The 14,877-nt window shown below is 36.3% G+C and overlaps 1 protein-coding gene across 1 annotated transcript; it reads right to left on the reverse strand.

Moving 5' to 3' along the window:
- Positions 1-55: 55 nt before the first annotated feature.
- Positions 56-14,619, reverse strand: LOC103714425 (ELL-associated factor 1). The gene is made up of 5 exons (XM_008801666.3): positions 14,491-14,619; positions 14,201-14,408; positions 9,675-10,042; positions 3,680-3,722; positions 56-814 (listed from the first exon to the last, which is right to left on the reverse strand). Exons 2-5 carry the CDS (start codon positions 14,313-14,315, stop codon positions 369-371), a joined length of 972 nt encoding a protein of 323 aa, XP_008799888.1. The 5' UTR covers positions 14,316-14,408; positions 14,491-14,619; the 3' UTR covers positions 56-368.
- Between the last annotated feature and the right edge of the window lie 258 nt (positions 14,620-14,877).

Raw genomic sequence — 14,877 nt, forward strand, 5'->3', positions numbered from 1 at the left:
TTCTTACCTCAAAAATGAACTCCAAAGAAATCACATGAAAAAAAAAAAAAAGAGAGACACAGAAACGAGAGGGAGCCTTTTTTGTTTTATATTTAATCTGTCATGGTGAAGATTGGCTTATCCAGGCAACAAATTACAATAGCTGCACAGCTTGTGCTTCGTATTCGTCAAAATCCATTGTAACAGATAAAATAGGATAGGATTACTGACATGGGGAATGACATTGTAATTCCTCGCTCATATAATGGTAAAAAAGGCCAATTATATTAGTCCGAATTGCTCGAACTGCCCGCTATCTAACAAACCCACAATTTCCAATTGCCACATCCGACGATATCCACCAAGACATGATCAAAGCTGAATGGTTCTCAAATTTCAATATCACCACCGGAGCTAGCAGAGTCATCATCGCTGCCCTCGCTATCACTGCTGCTGCTCCCACTTCCGCTACCACTGCCACTGCTGCCACTTTCACTGCTGCTGCTGGAGCTGGAGGTCTCCTGCTGTTGCTTCTCCTCCGCTGCATTCACCTGAGCTCGCAGAGCTTCAGCAGCATTGGGCCCCTCATCTGCTTCATCACTTACATCCACATCTGCAATCTCATCATCAGTTTCATTCTGATTTGGAATGTTGATATCAAACCCAATGGCCGCTGTCTGTCCTCCAGCACTCGTCTTATTTGGTGTCCCTCTGTCATCATCGCCAAGTATATCCAGGTTCTCCTCTGGTTCATAAGATTTTGGATCAGGGGACATCGATGATGAATTTGGAGGAATCGATTGATAGCTGGTGCTCTTATTTGTGGGTTTTGGACCTGTGACAATGATCAATGCCAACAGAATGAAGTGTGATGTGATTAGAAAATGTCAATATACTATAAAAAAGGATAGAACTACAATAAGCCAAAGTTATATATAGGCCTTAAAATGCAAAAAATTTCACTACTGCATCACAACTGCATTTCAGAGTGGTACTGCACCGATTTACTACCAGACACAGAGTTGGGCTCCCCACTCCTTTAGAGTCTACCCATCATCAGCTGGCTGTCCCCTTACCATTATATTGATGTTTTATGTTTCAGTAAGTGTTCTTTTGCAAGAATAGTCCCACACCTGTTAGCAACATCTAAACCATGAAATTACCCAGACAATGACTGTTTTTTTTTTCCATGTGAATCATATTGTCTTATCTAAAGTAACTTTTCAATATGCATAGAATATAGAAGATAATATCACGAAACCAGAAGAAGTCAGAGCACAGGAGAGACAAGTTGTGGTCTGAAAAATGAAGTCAACTTTAAATGCACCTTCGCATGAAGAAAATAACAAAATTATATAAACCAGGAGATGCTAATGTTACTTAATTGAAAAGCCTGATGAATTTGATACAACAGTACAAAACTGAGCACATTAAACAACTGATAATGCTCAAATAGTAGATCTCTAGACCTTTATATAAGTTGTTAAGAAAAGAAAGTACTGTAAATTATGTCTTTGGTAAAAGATATAAGAATGATGTACCTTAAGAAAACACATAACAGGCGCCCATGATGAATGTTTTTTTTTTCTTTTTAAAGAAACCTCAGGATGAAGACTTTACAGAAAGTAAGGGAAATGCGAGTAAATCAATGCAAAACAGGAAGACGAACTTTTTGTAAATATTGTCATCCATGCCAAGGTAATTAGTGGTTACGACAAAACTCTTAATAGAAACAGATAGGAGAAAGAAATGAAAACATTAACAACTGGATATATCACGGTTGGCAAAACCATCCCAAACCACCCGGTTTGAGACGTCCCAAGCTGTACCGACGAGTTACCGGGACAATTCTGGCAAGGAAACCGAAACACCGTCGCTGGAGGAGGAGGAGAAGGAAAGAGAAGAAAAGAGAGAGCAAGCAGGAGAGAAGGGGGAGGGAGGCCGGTGGAGCGCCAGCGCTGGTGCGGGTAGCGGACGTCGTGGGTGAACCCTTGTTTCATTTGAAACAGGGGTATGACCGTAAAAAATTTTGCAATTTTTAAGTAAAGTCAGCAAGTCGGTTGAAATAAGGGTCCGGCCGTAAAATTTTTTGCAACTTTTAAGTGAAGTCGACAAGGTTCGGCTACGACCTTCGCCACCCGCACCAGTGCCAGCCTCCGCCGCCCTCCCTCCCTCACCTTCACCCTCCCCCACTCGCTCTCTCTCTTTTCCTCCTCCACAGTCTCCTGTGTCGGTACAGGCCTAGCACAACATGGCATGGCGCAGGCATGTATCAACTCGTGCCTTCGGGCAAGTGGTACGGTGCCCGGTACCGGCACAGTAGACCCTGGGATACATACTGTATCAGCAGCTACTAATGACATAAAAATGCTTTTGGCAAGGAAAAGTTGGATATGTTCCTTTCATGTCATAACCACATCAAGTCCCTATCTTGACGACCATCAATATTATCAAGTACCATGTATTCTTCGCCAAACCAAACCTATTCATATTTGTGGAACTAACATGAATTTAAGCAATTGAGTGATTTAGACATTACTTAAGAATATCACTTTCACTTACATATACATTTTGCAACACCTCAGAAATCTATATGATGATTATATATATCAATAGAGCCAATAGGAGTGCTTATCACTAGATAGTCGAGCAAGAATATATATAAGAAGGCAAGCAGCTCCAAATTGGACACAGCTGGTGGAGAAAGCTGCTCAATAAATCTGTGATAGAGCAATTTTTCAAAGTCCAATATTGCAGGGAAAAAAAAATGATGTCAAATGCTCACAAAATAAAGTCTCCTGAAAAAGGTAGATTAGAAGAAAAAGATAACAAAGTGGACAGATGAATTATGCAGACTACATGGTGAGAAGGATAACACAGTAATGCAATGCTTAAAGTAATGTTTCTTTGCAGTGCTTTTTACCTCTTTAGATAAGAAGTGTACAAAGCAGAGCTGAAAGCATTTTGGATGGGAATGGAGGGGTTAACTAAGTTTGCTATGTTTGCTTGCGCAATTTGGATGACTTCATCATAAGAGGACATAAACAAGAACCATGGACAACAGTGTCTGAAGCTTGCTGGCTATTAGAAGATTTCTAAACTAATCAAGGGATTAGTGATAGAACAGAAGTTTGATTACAGAAAATGGACTTCACTGGATGGTGTCTAACAAATTTCAGTACAAAGGTGTTATTCTAAGAAGGAAAAGCCAGTGTCATATGGGTAGTTTGAGGCTACAAAGGTGTGCTAATTGCAGCTATGTTGAAGAAAATGGTTCAAGTGGCATCTGCCAAACTTATTGAAGCATTTGTAACTAAAGGACTCAGCTATGGAATCAAGTTGGGACTTTATAATATTATTGTTGGAACTAAGCTCAATCAGTGTCATAGAGTTCAATATGCACTCAACATCAAGACTTCTTGGTCGTAAGCTTAACTCTTGAGGTTGCACAATCTCTTAGAAAATCTTTCAAAAATGCATGCACTTTCATGTTAGAAGTTCAGGTACCGAAGCAGCACCATAAATTGGCATCTCACGCAATGTTTGTTGAAGATTTAAACTTGGATTGACGATTCCCCAAGATCACTGTGGTTATTTTATTAATAAATATCTCATCCATCAAAAGATACGCACATGGTGAGAGAGAGAGAGAGAGAGAGAGAGAGAGAGAGAGAGAGTAGTATAAAACTACAAGTTGTACCTGGGCTTTCTGGCTCACCAATATCAATGCGTTCTACCTCAACCTGCATTACAAACAAAATAGAAGCATGACAAAAATTAGCTTTGTATGTGTGGTCGATATTTTCTCACAAAAAGGATGTATATTATATGTTAGATATATCTTTGTCCAAAAGCAATAACTGTTAGGATCCTTACTTAATAAGATGTATACCTATTTGATCTTAGAAGCACTAGTTTATATTTATAGAAAGCAGTGGAGAAAAAAGGAGTTACATGAACAAGGATAAAGAACAATAAGCCAAAAATAAGGTATATTTGTCTTTTTCTCTCACTTTTACTAAATATTATTCATAATCATAATCATCTAGCCATTTTCCAACTACTTGTGATTGGTTTTATGGATTCTCATTCACCAAGTATTCTTATGTAGACCCACTTCTGATGTTATTCTAAGTTTCTTCATATCCTTTTTCACAATCTCCATCCATGTTGATTTAGATCTTCCTCTTCTTTCCTTACAAGAGCCTACTCAAAATTTTCGTTGTATATATCCATACTATCTCAATCAATTTTCCATCACTTTTTCTTTAATTTGTGCAACTCCTATATCTCCTATAGCTCCTAAAATTTTCTTAAACCATGCCATCTCAATCAATTTTCCATCGCTGTCTTTAATTTGTCCAGCTCTTATAGCTTTTAATATATTCATTTCTTAATCTATCTTTTCTAGATTTACCATACATTCATCTTAACAATTTCCTTTCTACCACACAATTTATCCATCTATTTCTTTGTTGCCCAAAATAATATTCAATAATATTCAATAGAATTCAATAATAAATTTTCTCTTAAGTCTCTAAGGTATACGATTATCAATATTATTCCAGATGCACCTAGACACTTCACCCAACCAGCTCTATTTCTTTTATATATATCTTCATATATCTCCCCATTATTCTGTATAATAGATTGAAATCAGTCGCTCAGTCGTATTTCTTATTCATCAATCTTAATTAATGTTATATCTTTATTTCCATTCTTACTAAATTTGCATTCCATATATTGTGCTTATGTTGTTCTCTGGCGGGACGAGTTAGTACGGGCTTGCGTCGTGCCGTGCCGGGCTTGTACCGACACAGTTGAACAGATGGGGGAGAGGGAGAACGAGAGAGAAAAAGAGAGAGAGTGGGAGAGGGAGGGAGACCGGCGTCAGGCCCTTTTGCGATTTATACGGTTGTTTTCTTATTTCATTCGAAATAGAAGTCGGCCGCTTTTAATTTCGCAATGCTTAAGTGAAGTCGGCAAGCGAAATTAAAAAGCGGCTGACCTCTATTTCGTTCGAAACAGAGAAACAACCGCGTAAATTGTGAAAGGGCCCTCAGCCGGCCTCCCTCCCTTTCTCCCCCGCTCTCTCTCTTTTCCTTCTCCCTCTCCGCCTCCAACAGATTTTGTTTCCGTTGCTGGAACCATACCGGTGAGTCACCGATACGGCAGAGAACGGCCAAAACCGTCCGGTTCGGGATGGTTCCGACGACGTTGGTTGTAACAATTTTTAAGCCCTTATCCTCTAAAGTGTTCCTCCATATGCCTAATTTAGTATTTATCTAGTTTTCTTTTCATCAACCAATACTAATATCATCTGCAAATAGCATACACGACGGTGCATTTTCCTGAATCTTAGCTATGAAAAGTTATAGGCTTAATGCTGATCCTTAATGTAAGTCAACTGTAAATGGGAAAAAAAAACTTGTACTGCTGCAACTCCTAATACTCATTAATGCCCTATCATACATGTTCTCGATTATTTCAATATATACTTATTAGCTATGAAAAGTTGTAGGCTTAATGCTGATCCTTAATTTAAGTCAAGTGTAAATGGAAAAAAAAACTTGTACTGCAGCAACTGCTAACGCTTATTAATGCACTATCATACATGTTCTCGATTATTTCAATATATCGTTTATGTATATCCTTCCTTCTTAAAGCCCACCAAGTAACTTTTCTTGGCACCCTATCATAAGCATTCTCTAAATTAGCAAGACAAGATGAAGACTTTTCTTTTTTCTCTATATTTTTCTATCAATTATCTAAGTGCCTCCATTATCAATTTTTCAAGCATAAATCCAAATTAGTCATTGGAAATAGACGTTATTTTTCTTAATCTGTGCCCAATATCACTTTTTCATAATTCATAGAGTGGAACAATTTTGTACATCATCTTCGTTCTTATAGACAAATACCATCTCAATTTATTAATCAATTTTCTTAATCCATACCATCTTTTCTTAATAAAGTGATGGAAAATTGATTGAGATGGTAAAACTAGAAAAGATAGATTAAGAAATGAATATATTCTAGAAGCTACAGGAGTTGCACAAATTAAAGACAAAGCGAAGGAAAATGGATTGAGATGGTATGGATATGTACAACGAAAATTTGAGAAAGTTCTTGTAAGGAGAGGTACTTTAGTTTGTGTTGAAGGTTGTAATAAAAGAAGAGGAAGATCTAAATTAACATGGATGGAGGTTGTAAAGAAGGATATCTGGTATTTTCTTAGTCCTTATAACTTCACTAAATAGATTAGTAAGCTAATCTAACCCAATATCTTCCGTAGTTTTCAGAACCTCGATAGACAATTCAACTGATCCTAATGCCTTTTGCGTTCTTTTCAAAGTTATTTCCTTTTCTCTTTTATGAATTGTACAAATAGAAACTTGAATTCCTCCTAACTGTAGTTTCCAATAAAGATCTCTTTAGTAGAAACTATGTTTAACAATTTTTAATATTATCTCTATTTTTCTTTAATTTTCTCATCTTTCAATGATATCTTATCATCTTCACTTTTAATATGTCTAATTTGATCAGCTCGCTTCTCTAGATTTAGCTATTTTATAAATTTCATCCTTCTTTTGAGCACAATCTATCATATAAAGTATCATACAGTATATATTTAGCCTTACCATCCTTTTCACATCTTTCTTAGCATCATTGCATTTTATGAAACAGTCGACATCTTTTGTATTTTGCCACTGTTTAAAGTAAATCTATTTTTATTAAATATTGTTCATGCCACAGAATTTTCCACAGTTTGCTCTATGTCAGAAGTTGAATACTTCACTGATCAGGTATGAGCTCACAAATCGCTATTCATCATACAGGTGAGGTAACAAGATACTTTCGATTCCTTCAAGCTATCAATTTCTCCAATAGACATAAAAATATATTCAAATGGTTATATATTAAACCTCATGGAAAATTCTCACATATTTTCAGAAAAGTGATGCTTTTCATTTTAAAATTTTCTTTCCCATAATAGAAAATTACTATTTAAGAATTCATAGAATCAGTATAACAGATCATATTGGTTTGGTCGGTTCATAATTTTCATAATAATCAAATGGTTTTAAGGCTAATAGATGACAACATAGCATGTTTATCAGTAAAAAATTCATGCTTTTACACATAATTCATATTTCAACACTGATATAGAAATTGCCTCTTCTAAAGGGGAATGCAGCACAGGAACAAATTGTGCCCAGCCAGTAATGACAAATCCTAGGTTTCGATTGGTTTTAGGTTTACTTTATTTATTTTCAATTATTTTTGCTTTTACTTTTAGTATGAGGAGAAGTGAATTGAATATATTATATTTGATTTCCAATTTTCTTTCTTAAATATAGGGCTATACTTCTGGTGGATTTTGTTGAGGTCTTATTTTATAATAGATTAGTGTTTCCAAGTCCTACTCTATGTCTAGCTTGACTTAGAAAAGATTTTAAAACATTAAAAATGTGTTTTGAATTGAACATGATGAATTTCTACACTGGTTTGACAGAGGGATGAATTTTACTGTTTTTCAAATGTCGAAAATATTATGTTTGCTGCTATTACTTATTTCTTCAGGGAGAAAGTCTTATCCAGGCTCGTTATAGAATCCTACTAAGTAGAACTTCTTGTGTCTTTAGCTATGAAAGGGGTTTCAAAGAGGGTATAATTGATCTGATGACAATCAGAAAAAGTTATAGTTTCCTACTGTTTTCCGCAAAAAAAAGCAAACACAAATTCAGATCTAATGTCATCAGCACAGAAACAATAGCAGTCTTCTTCTCACCTCGGGCTTCATCAAGCAACTACTGAATGTTATTAAACTGTGTCAGCTTTGGCAGATGGACAAGGTCAAGCCAAAATCTAATAGCCTATCAACTAAACTTGACAGAGAAAACATAAAGCCAAAATACCATTTAAAGCAGCCAGGTGTTCAGCATTTGACCCTAGTGATCTTCTCCAAACCAAGCATTTTACAAAAGTGATGGTTGAACTGATGCTTCAGCAAAATACTTTCATTTGAATCATAGATATAAGTAAGATGGTTTCCTTCTGGCACTGATAACAGATACTTTAATCTTCAGACTCTGGCGATATCTGAGTTCAACTAAACTAATTTGGCAAGAGTTTTTAGGTAGGAATATTATCAGATGCTGAAATTGAACTTTATCAGATGTTAAATTTCAGAAGATAGGAATATTTTAGACATCCATACAGAACATTAGTATATCTCTTAAGTTTTAGTCTGCTCATTCAGAACACGAGCAAGGTGAAGACAAACTCAAACATGAATATTCAAACTAAATTGCACATCAAAAGCTCAGTTTGACCGCACAAGTAGCCACAAGCTAGCTCAAATGGTGGTCAACCCAATGAGGACCAAATCAGATAAATGGGCAGCTGACGCAGACAAAAGTAAGCAGGCTGCCTTTTAGAGTTAGATATCAGAAAACAGGAATATATCAATTGCTAACAATTTTTTTAAAAAATATTATGAAATCCTTTCCCAGGTTAGATTTAAGTTGGTGAAGCCTAAATAAACAATCTATGCATAAATAAAAGATGAACTGTGTGGACAATCTTTCTTCTATATTTCCAAGTTTACAAAGAGAATTTGCATCATGTCCCCGGTTGTTTGCTTTCTACCCTTTCATAGAAACAACGATGAGTGATATGCTAAGCATGGACAAAATACTCATCTTCATTTTTTTCTTTCTAGCAGATAAAATACTCATCTTCATTTTTTTCCTTCTAGCAGATAAAATACTCATCTTCATTTTTTTCCTTCTAGCTTAAATTTGGGTTCATTGCATTCTACTGGCTTACAAAGCAGCCTAAAAAACCTTCTCCCATGTCTTTTACTTTATTTATTGTATCGATGATTTCATTTCAGACAAAAAATTGATACAGCATTGCCATGCATCATCTTCAAAAATGAACATTGCAGACTGATAAATTGATTGGATATAGGATTTTCTTTTTTTGGCAAAAAGTGAAAATGCCACCATCCAGTTCAAACCCAGGACATCTCCCCACAAGAGAGGTATCAAATAAAATTGTTGCTTCCACATGAAGCTCAATAATCACACTTTTGACCTAGTCAATGAATAAAATAATCTGTCAGGTCCTTAACATGTCAAGAAATGAATGATAAAAATTATACACCAACTTGATACACATGGAATTAAGCTAAAAGGTCATGTCATAGTTGCATCTGGTTTGCCTGTTTGGTGCACTCAAGTTTTTATTATTATCATTATCATTAACCAGAGGAAAAATAGGCTACCATCTGCTAGTATTCAGTAAATAATGGCATGAGACTAAGGCCTTTTAAACGACAAGGATGGATCATCTGCAGGCTATACCATAAAGTTAAATTAACTGTTGTCATGGATATTCTTAATGAAAAGCAATACACATGCGTGCATGCATGCAAACATACATAAATGCATGTAGCATGTCTAGTCAGCCAATTATGACATAGACATGAAATCTACAGGTAAAAATGTTTATTCTAATCTTCATCTAAATAATAATATAAAATAATAATGTAGTTCATATGCTTTCATCATCTTAGGTTCTCATTCTACAACTATATGTAATTCTAGTACAAGCATAATTATAAACAACTAATCAAATAAATGAATCAGCAATTACAAACTTAGTTTCAGAAGTTGAATAGAACTTACAGGCACTGAATGCACTACACTTTTGCTCAATGTCTGCAGTTTCGCAATCTTTCCAAGTGGAGGAGAACGAGACTCTACGCTTGCGCCAGTTGAAGCTGCAGATACCATATTAGCTGCAGCAGCAGACTCCCCAGGCAGCCGAACATGCCTCAATCTCTTCACAGCCCGATGTAATCTCTCTAACCGAAATGTCTCCCCATCAAAAAATAAGACCCCATCATTGTCCTTGTAGTCCTCACTGCTGCCTTCAAAGGTCACCTTCGGCTTCCCAGGCTGATTGTTGTGGAATTCCACAGTGACCCTGTTCTCCTTACTCTTATGCAGTGATCCAGCCTGGCTCTTATCAATTGAGGCTGGCTTAAACTCATCTGTAAATTACAGAGAGCCATGAACACAATTTTAATATGTTAGTCTAGAACTAGGTTATGTGGAAGCAACCGTAGAAATCAAGAAGTTCCAGAACTTTATATTGTCTGATAAAATAGAAAATTTGAGACATCTCTGGATGACACTAAAGTGGCCACTCATATGGAAGGCTAAATGAAAACACAATCATAAACCTAAAGAAGACAATCTGGTGATCCACGAGCAGGCATTCCATCAGCATCCAATCATATACCAATCTGACAAGCACCAGCTCTAGAGATAATCAATGTACCATCAAGAAGCATGTGTTGGAAGGCTTTCTTGATACAAGAGCCCTCTAGTGTTGGAACAATCAAGAGTGTACAGCATAAGGAGTTCAAGAAAACTATCAGTACAAGACATTACTCCAAAAAAGTAAGGCCTTTTCTGGTTTTCCCCACACACAAATTAGGAAACCATACAAAACAGCAGGTTGCTCCTTAACAAGTCACTAAATAACAGTAATTATGAAACTGATGGCTCAGAGATTCCCTCAGTTATTCTACTCAGCTTGGAGTCTATTGCAGTCCACTTCATAATTTATCCAAGTTTAAAATATGTTCAATTGGGTTCAAACAAGAGTAACTAGTAAGTTACTATGAACATGATTCACCACAGTGCTGATGGCTACCATAGCAAAGATATGCTGCAAAATTCTTGACATCAAAAAAACTAAAGGTCGTACCTTTCTATTCTCTCCATCAGGTTGCATGGAACTGCAAGTTGTTACAAAAGTTTATGCTGGGCTCTTGATAAGTGACTTTAGATTTAAGCATTTGACATGATAAAAAAGTGGACTGAAGATGTGTTATATTTGTAAGAGAGAATAAGAGTTAGTTTGGGTTGCTATTAAGATTATTTGGCCCCAAAGGCTCCTGACTTTTCTACCAAATATAGATGGTTCAGATCTCATGTCTCCCAAAATTAAAAGAAAAAAAAAGAGCTCATATTTTTAAACCTCTTCTCCCTTCCTTTGTTCAGCTTCTCCTCTCTCTACCCCACTGCCACTAGGGCTACCACCACCAAAAAATAAAACAAAAAAATGAAGACCCATCATTATTGCAAAAGTGTAACAGGGCCAAAGGCAGTGTAGGTAGAAAAGCAAGCTAGGAAGAAAACAGGATAAGGTTTGAATGCAAACAAAAGCATTTCCAGCGCTAACAAGTAACCTTCTTGTGATACTGATCCATGCCACCGACATAGACAAGTTTTGTGATCTCTGCAGTTCCAATTGAAGAAGGGACCTTAATTGCATGGTGAAGAATCATAGCAAATTGGTGCCAAAAAGACAAAAACCTTCTTCGCAAAGATGATGATGTGGGGTAGGAAAACTTCATAGCCCCAAGGCAGATGGCTGAGACATGGTTTTAGGAAGGGTCAAGGAAGATGGTGTTATGGTTGCAATGCTTCCTTGCCCAAGGTGCAATTCATGTTTCTCTATATTCATAGTACATCTGAGCTATTTATGCCCTCTTATTGTCTTCATTTCTGTAATGCATAGAAGCGGTTCATTGAAATTAAGAACTGCGAGTTTTGAGAAGATTCAAAAGCACTGAAAAGTTATAATTCCTAGAGCCTTGAAAAATGAAACTCAATCTCATAGGTATCTTAAATGTCAAATATTAGATTGCAAAGCCAAAAAAAAAAAAAGAAAAAAGAATGGACATTGACATGTGCAATGCATGTGGTACGGGATAATACAAAGATCACATGCTAGACTGTCCATCTCCATGACAGATGGTCTTGATCGTCTAATATATAGCAGTTAGAGTCCTTCTGAAAGAACACAAGAGTGAGATCTTCCCAACCCAGGAAAGGGGGAAAATCAGAAAAGTTAAAGAGTGAATTATGAAACCAGATCTGCATTTTCTTATTTAAATTACAGAGAATACAAATTTAGTTTCCTATTAAAATTCAAGTTGAATAAGAGAGTATGTCACAATCCTCATTTAAACTATAATAGTTCCCATGAAGAATTTAAGGAGATGACCCAAAGAAAGATACACTTTCTTTTTATGTTTACTCCCCACACAGGGCTTCATGTGAGCGGGAGAGCTTAGTCTCTAAGGCTAGCCTCTGCACCTTTTGCGTGATATATTAGTAGATTTTTTCTTTTCCAAGGGAAATATTGGTAGATATATTATATTGCAAACATCATTTTATAAAATTATATATATTTTTTAAAAAAATCTTGATTACCTCAGCATGAAGCCACTTGTTAAAACTCTAACTTTTGACTTGACTTATTCTTTTCATTCTAATTTTCTCCTAATTGATTTGACTTTGTGTATTGTTTTTGAATTTTAGTCCAAAACTATTGAAATTGGAGCCAAAGCCACTGGACTAAACTAAGTATTTTAAGCAAAACCAAAATTAAAACCAAGTTCTCAAACCTTAGTCATCGCCAGGAACGTGTTATGAAAGGATGGAGAAGAGGATCTTCATAACAACACTGTAATAACATATTGTAAATCCTAAAACATTCGAAAGACTGAATTCTAGTCAAAGAAGAGAAGAGGTGCTTTGGTTTCCCACAAGGTGGAAATCCCTTAAAATTTCTCTTTTAAGTATTTCACCACTAATTAAAAAGTAGTTCTACAATTGGGGCATATCAGAAACAAACAGAAGGAAAGAAAACTTAAAAAATGAACTACCTGAACAAAGGAATATTCCTACTAAAAATATATAAAGAATAATGTGCCTAGTTCTGGGCAGATCCCCCTTCTTAAGAAGACTGATCAAATCCTTATAATAGTGTGTTACCCAACTTCTAAGTGGACTAGGGGTCTGGGAAACTCAAAGTTAGGTAAGAATTCAAAATCTACACGAACTGAACCATATCCATACACAATATACTGCTGCCTTGGGTAGAGTTCTTAATTGGCCAAGCCCAAGTCAACCATATCCAAATTTTTAAATGGGCAACTGACAAACTAGTTCCACAAACGTTATATAAATAAACTCAAGCCCGCGAAGTAGTTTGACTCTGCTCACTAACATCCCGATCTTGCATGTTACAAAAACTTAACGAAATTTGGAAAGGGTGCTAACACCTTAGCATATAATGATTCAAAGCCAATGTCATTTTGTAGATAGTTTGAATTCCATAAATTCATCTATCAAAGTACAAAAAAAAGTATGGGTTATCTAATTCAATGCTAGCAAAGAGTGCAGATACGAAGAACGTGACTAATGGGATGACATATCTTCATGGAGACGAATCTCCCATAAGAATGCCTCATGAACTCAAGCATCTAAATATGGGGCTTAGTCAGGTTTCAAAAGGCATCGGTGTAGTTCTTCACCACCTTAAGAAACAAGAAGAAATAGAAACTACTTCACCAATCTGGTTGAATTTGTTCAAACATCATTAAGTAGCAAATACTATCAATTGAAATGCGACTCGCAATGTTGTAAGTATAAGTGCATAAGACCTAAATTTTTTAACCTGTTAAGAGTGGTTTGCTATGTCTGCCTGGAATTATCAGGGGAAACACATCACTGATATCTGAGATGTCATAATCCAGAAAGGTATGTCCATGATACCGTCATTTGACCATTAAAAGAGGAAGCTAAAATATGACAAGTCTGACTAGATAAGACACAAGTGCTATGAGTAATACCTCTTTCCAATATTTGCACCTGGTTCATCTTATCATGTCTTTATTGGACAACTGGTATATTATTCGTTTTCCCCTTTTCTCATCACACCAAGGTTTTTTCCCCGCAAAATTGTAAAACAATCCTCATAGTAGAATAAAAGAGATAATTGTTTTACCAATGTATTTCTTTGTGATAACCATAAATTTATCAAAGGAACCAACATTCCATGACCCTAGAAGTAGACGCAAATTCATGCAGAGCGCAATAGGAGTAGTTGATTCAGGAGAATCCACAGCAAAACAGACTTTTTTATGAGAATTATCTCAGAGTCATACAGTTTGATGCCAAAATTTCACGCAAAATCCAACAAAGATATAATTATTCAAGTTTATAAGAATTCATCTACGAAAAACAATAAACATACATAATTTCCAACAGAATCCTGGCGAGAAAGGAAAAGATAATCAAAAATTGATATCTGTGATTTTTTTTTAAGGGATTCGGATGCGGCAACTCACATCGAAGCGTGCAGAATTTGGTGGAAGAAGGATCTTTGAAGGAGGAGCCCAATCTGATGTTGTACCATCTGTCCAGCTGCGGGGCAGAGCTCGGTTCTCCGTTGTTGCTCGCCATCTCTCCTCTGTTGCAATTGGATATCGTTGAGCTTGCGTTTTCTTCGTTTATGAAGCGAGTCAATTACATGCCGACGGGAACCCGATTTGGTACCTTGGATGCCCAAGAAGGAAAAGGTTATTCCAGGAAGAGTGGGGGATCGGAGGAGAACGAGACCAGAGAGAAAAGGGCATACCTGCCTTGGCGCCGTGGGAGTGGAGGAGGAGAGGGATCGAATGGGAGGAGAGAGATTCGAGCAAATCTAACCCTAAATGGTCGATCTCCCTCTAACTTCTATGGTGAATGAATCCAAATCCTAATCGGCCTGTCAGGTGTCGCTCTTATTGCTTGTTTTTTATTTTTAAACACAAAAACACAATACCGAGAAAAAAAAAGTTTGCTATTGTTTTTACTTTTTATTTTCATATCACTTGTATTATTTTGAAAATAAAATTTTATTATTTCAATATTCCCAAAACAAGAAAATTATGTTATTTACTATTACCACCAGCACCCTTAGTATGACCACATACATACAAAATACTGTGATCGTGTCACCACTAATGCCACCGCTTCCACCATA

The sequence above is a fragment of the Phoenix dactylifera genome, chromosome 4 (genome assembly GCF_009389715.1).
Source record: "Phoenix dactylifera cultivar Barhee BC4 chromosome 4, palm_55x_up_171113_PBpolish2nd_filt_p, whole genome shotgun sequence".
In the NCBI taxonomy this organism is placed as follows: domain Eukaryota; kingdom Viridiplantae; phylum Streptophyta; class Magnoliopsida; order Arecales; family Arecaceae; genus Phoenix; species Phoenix dactylifera.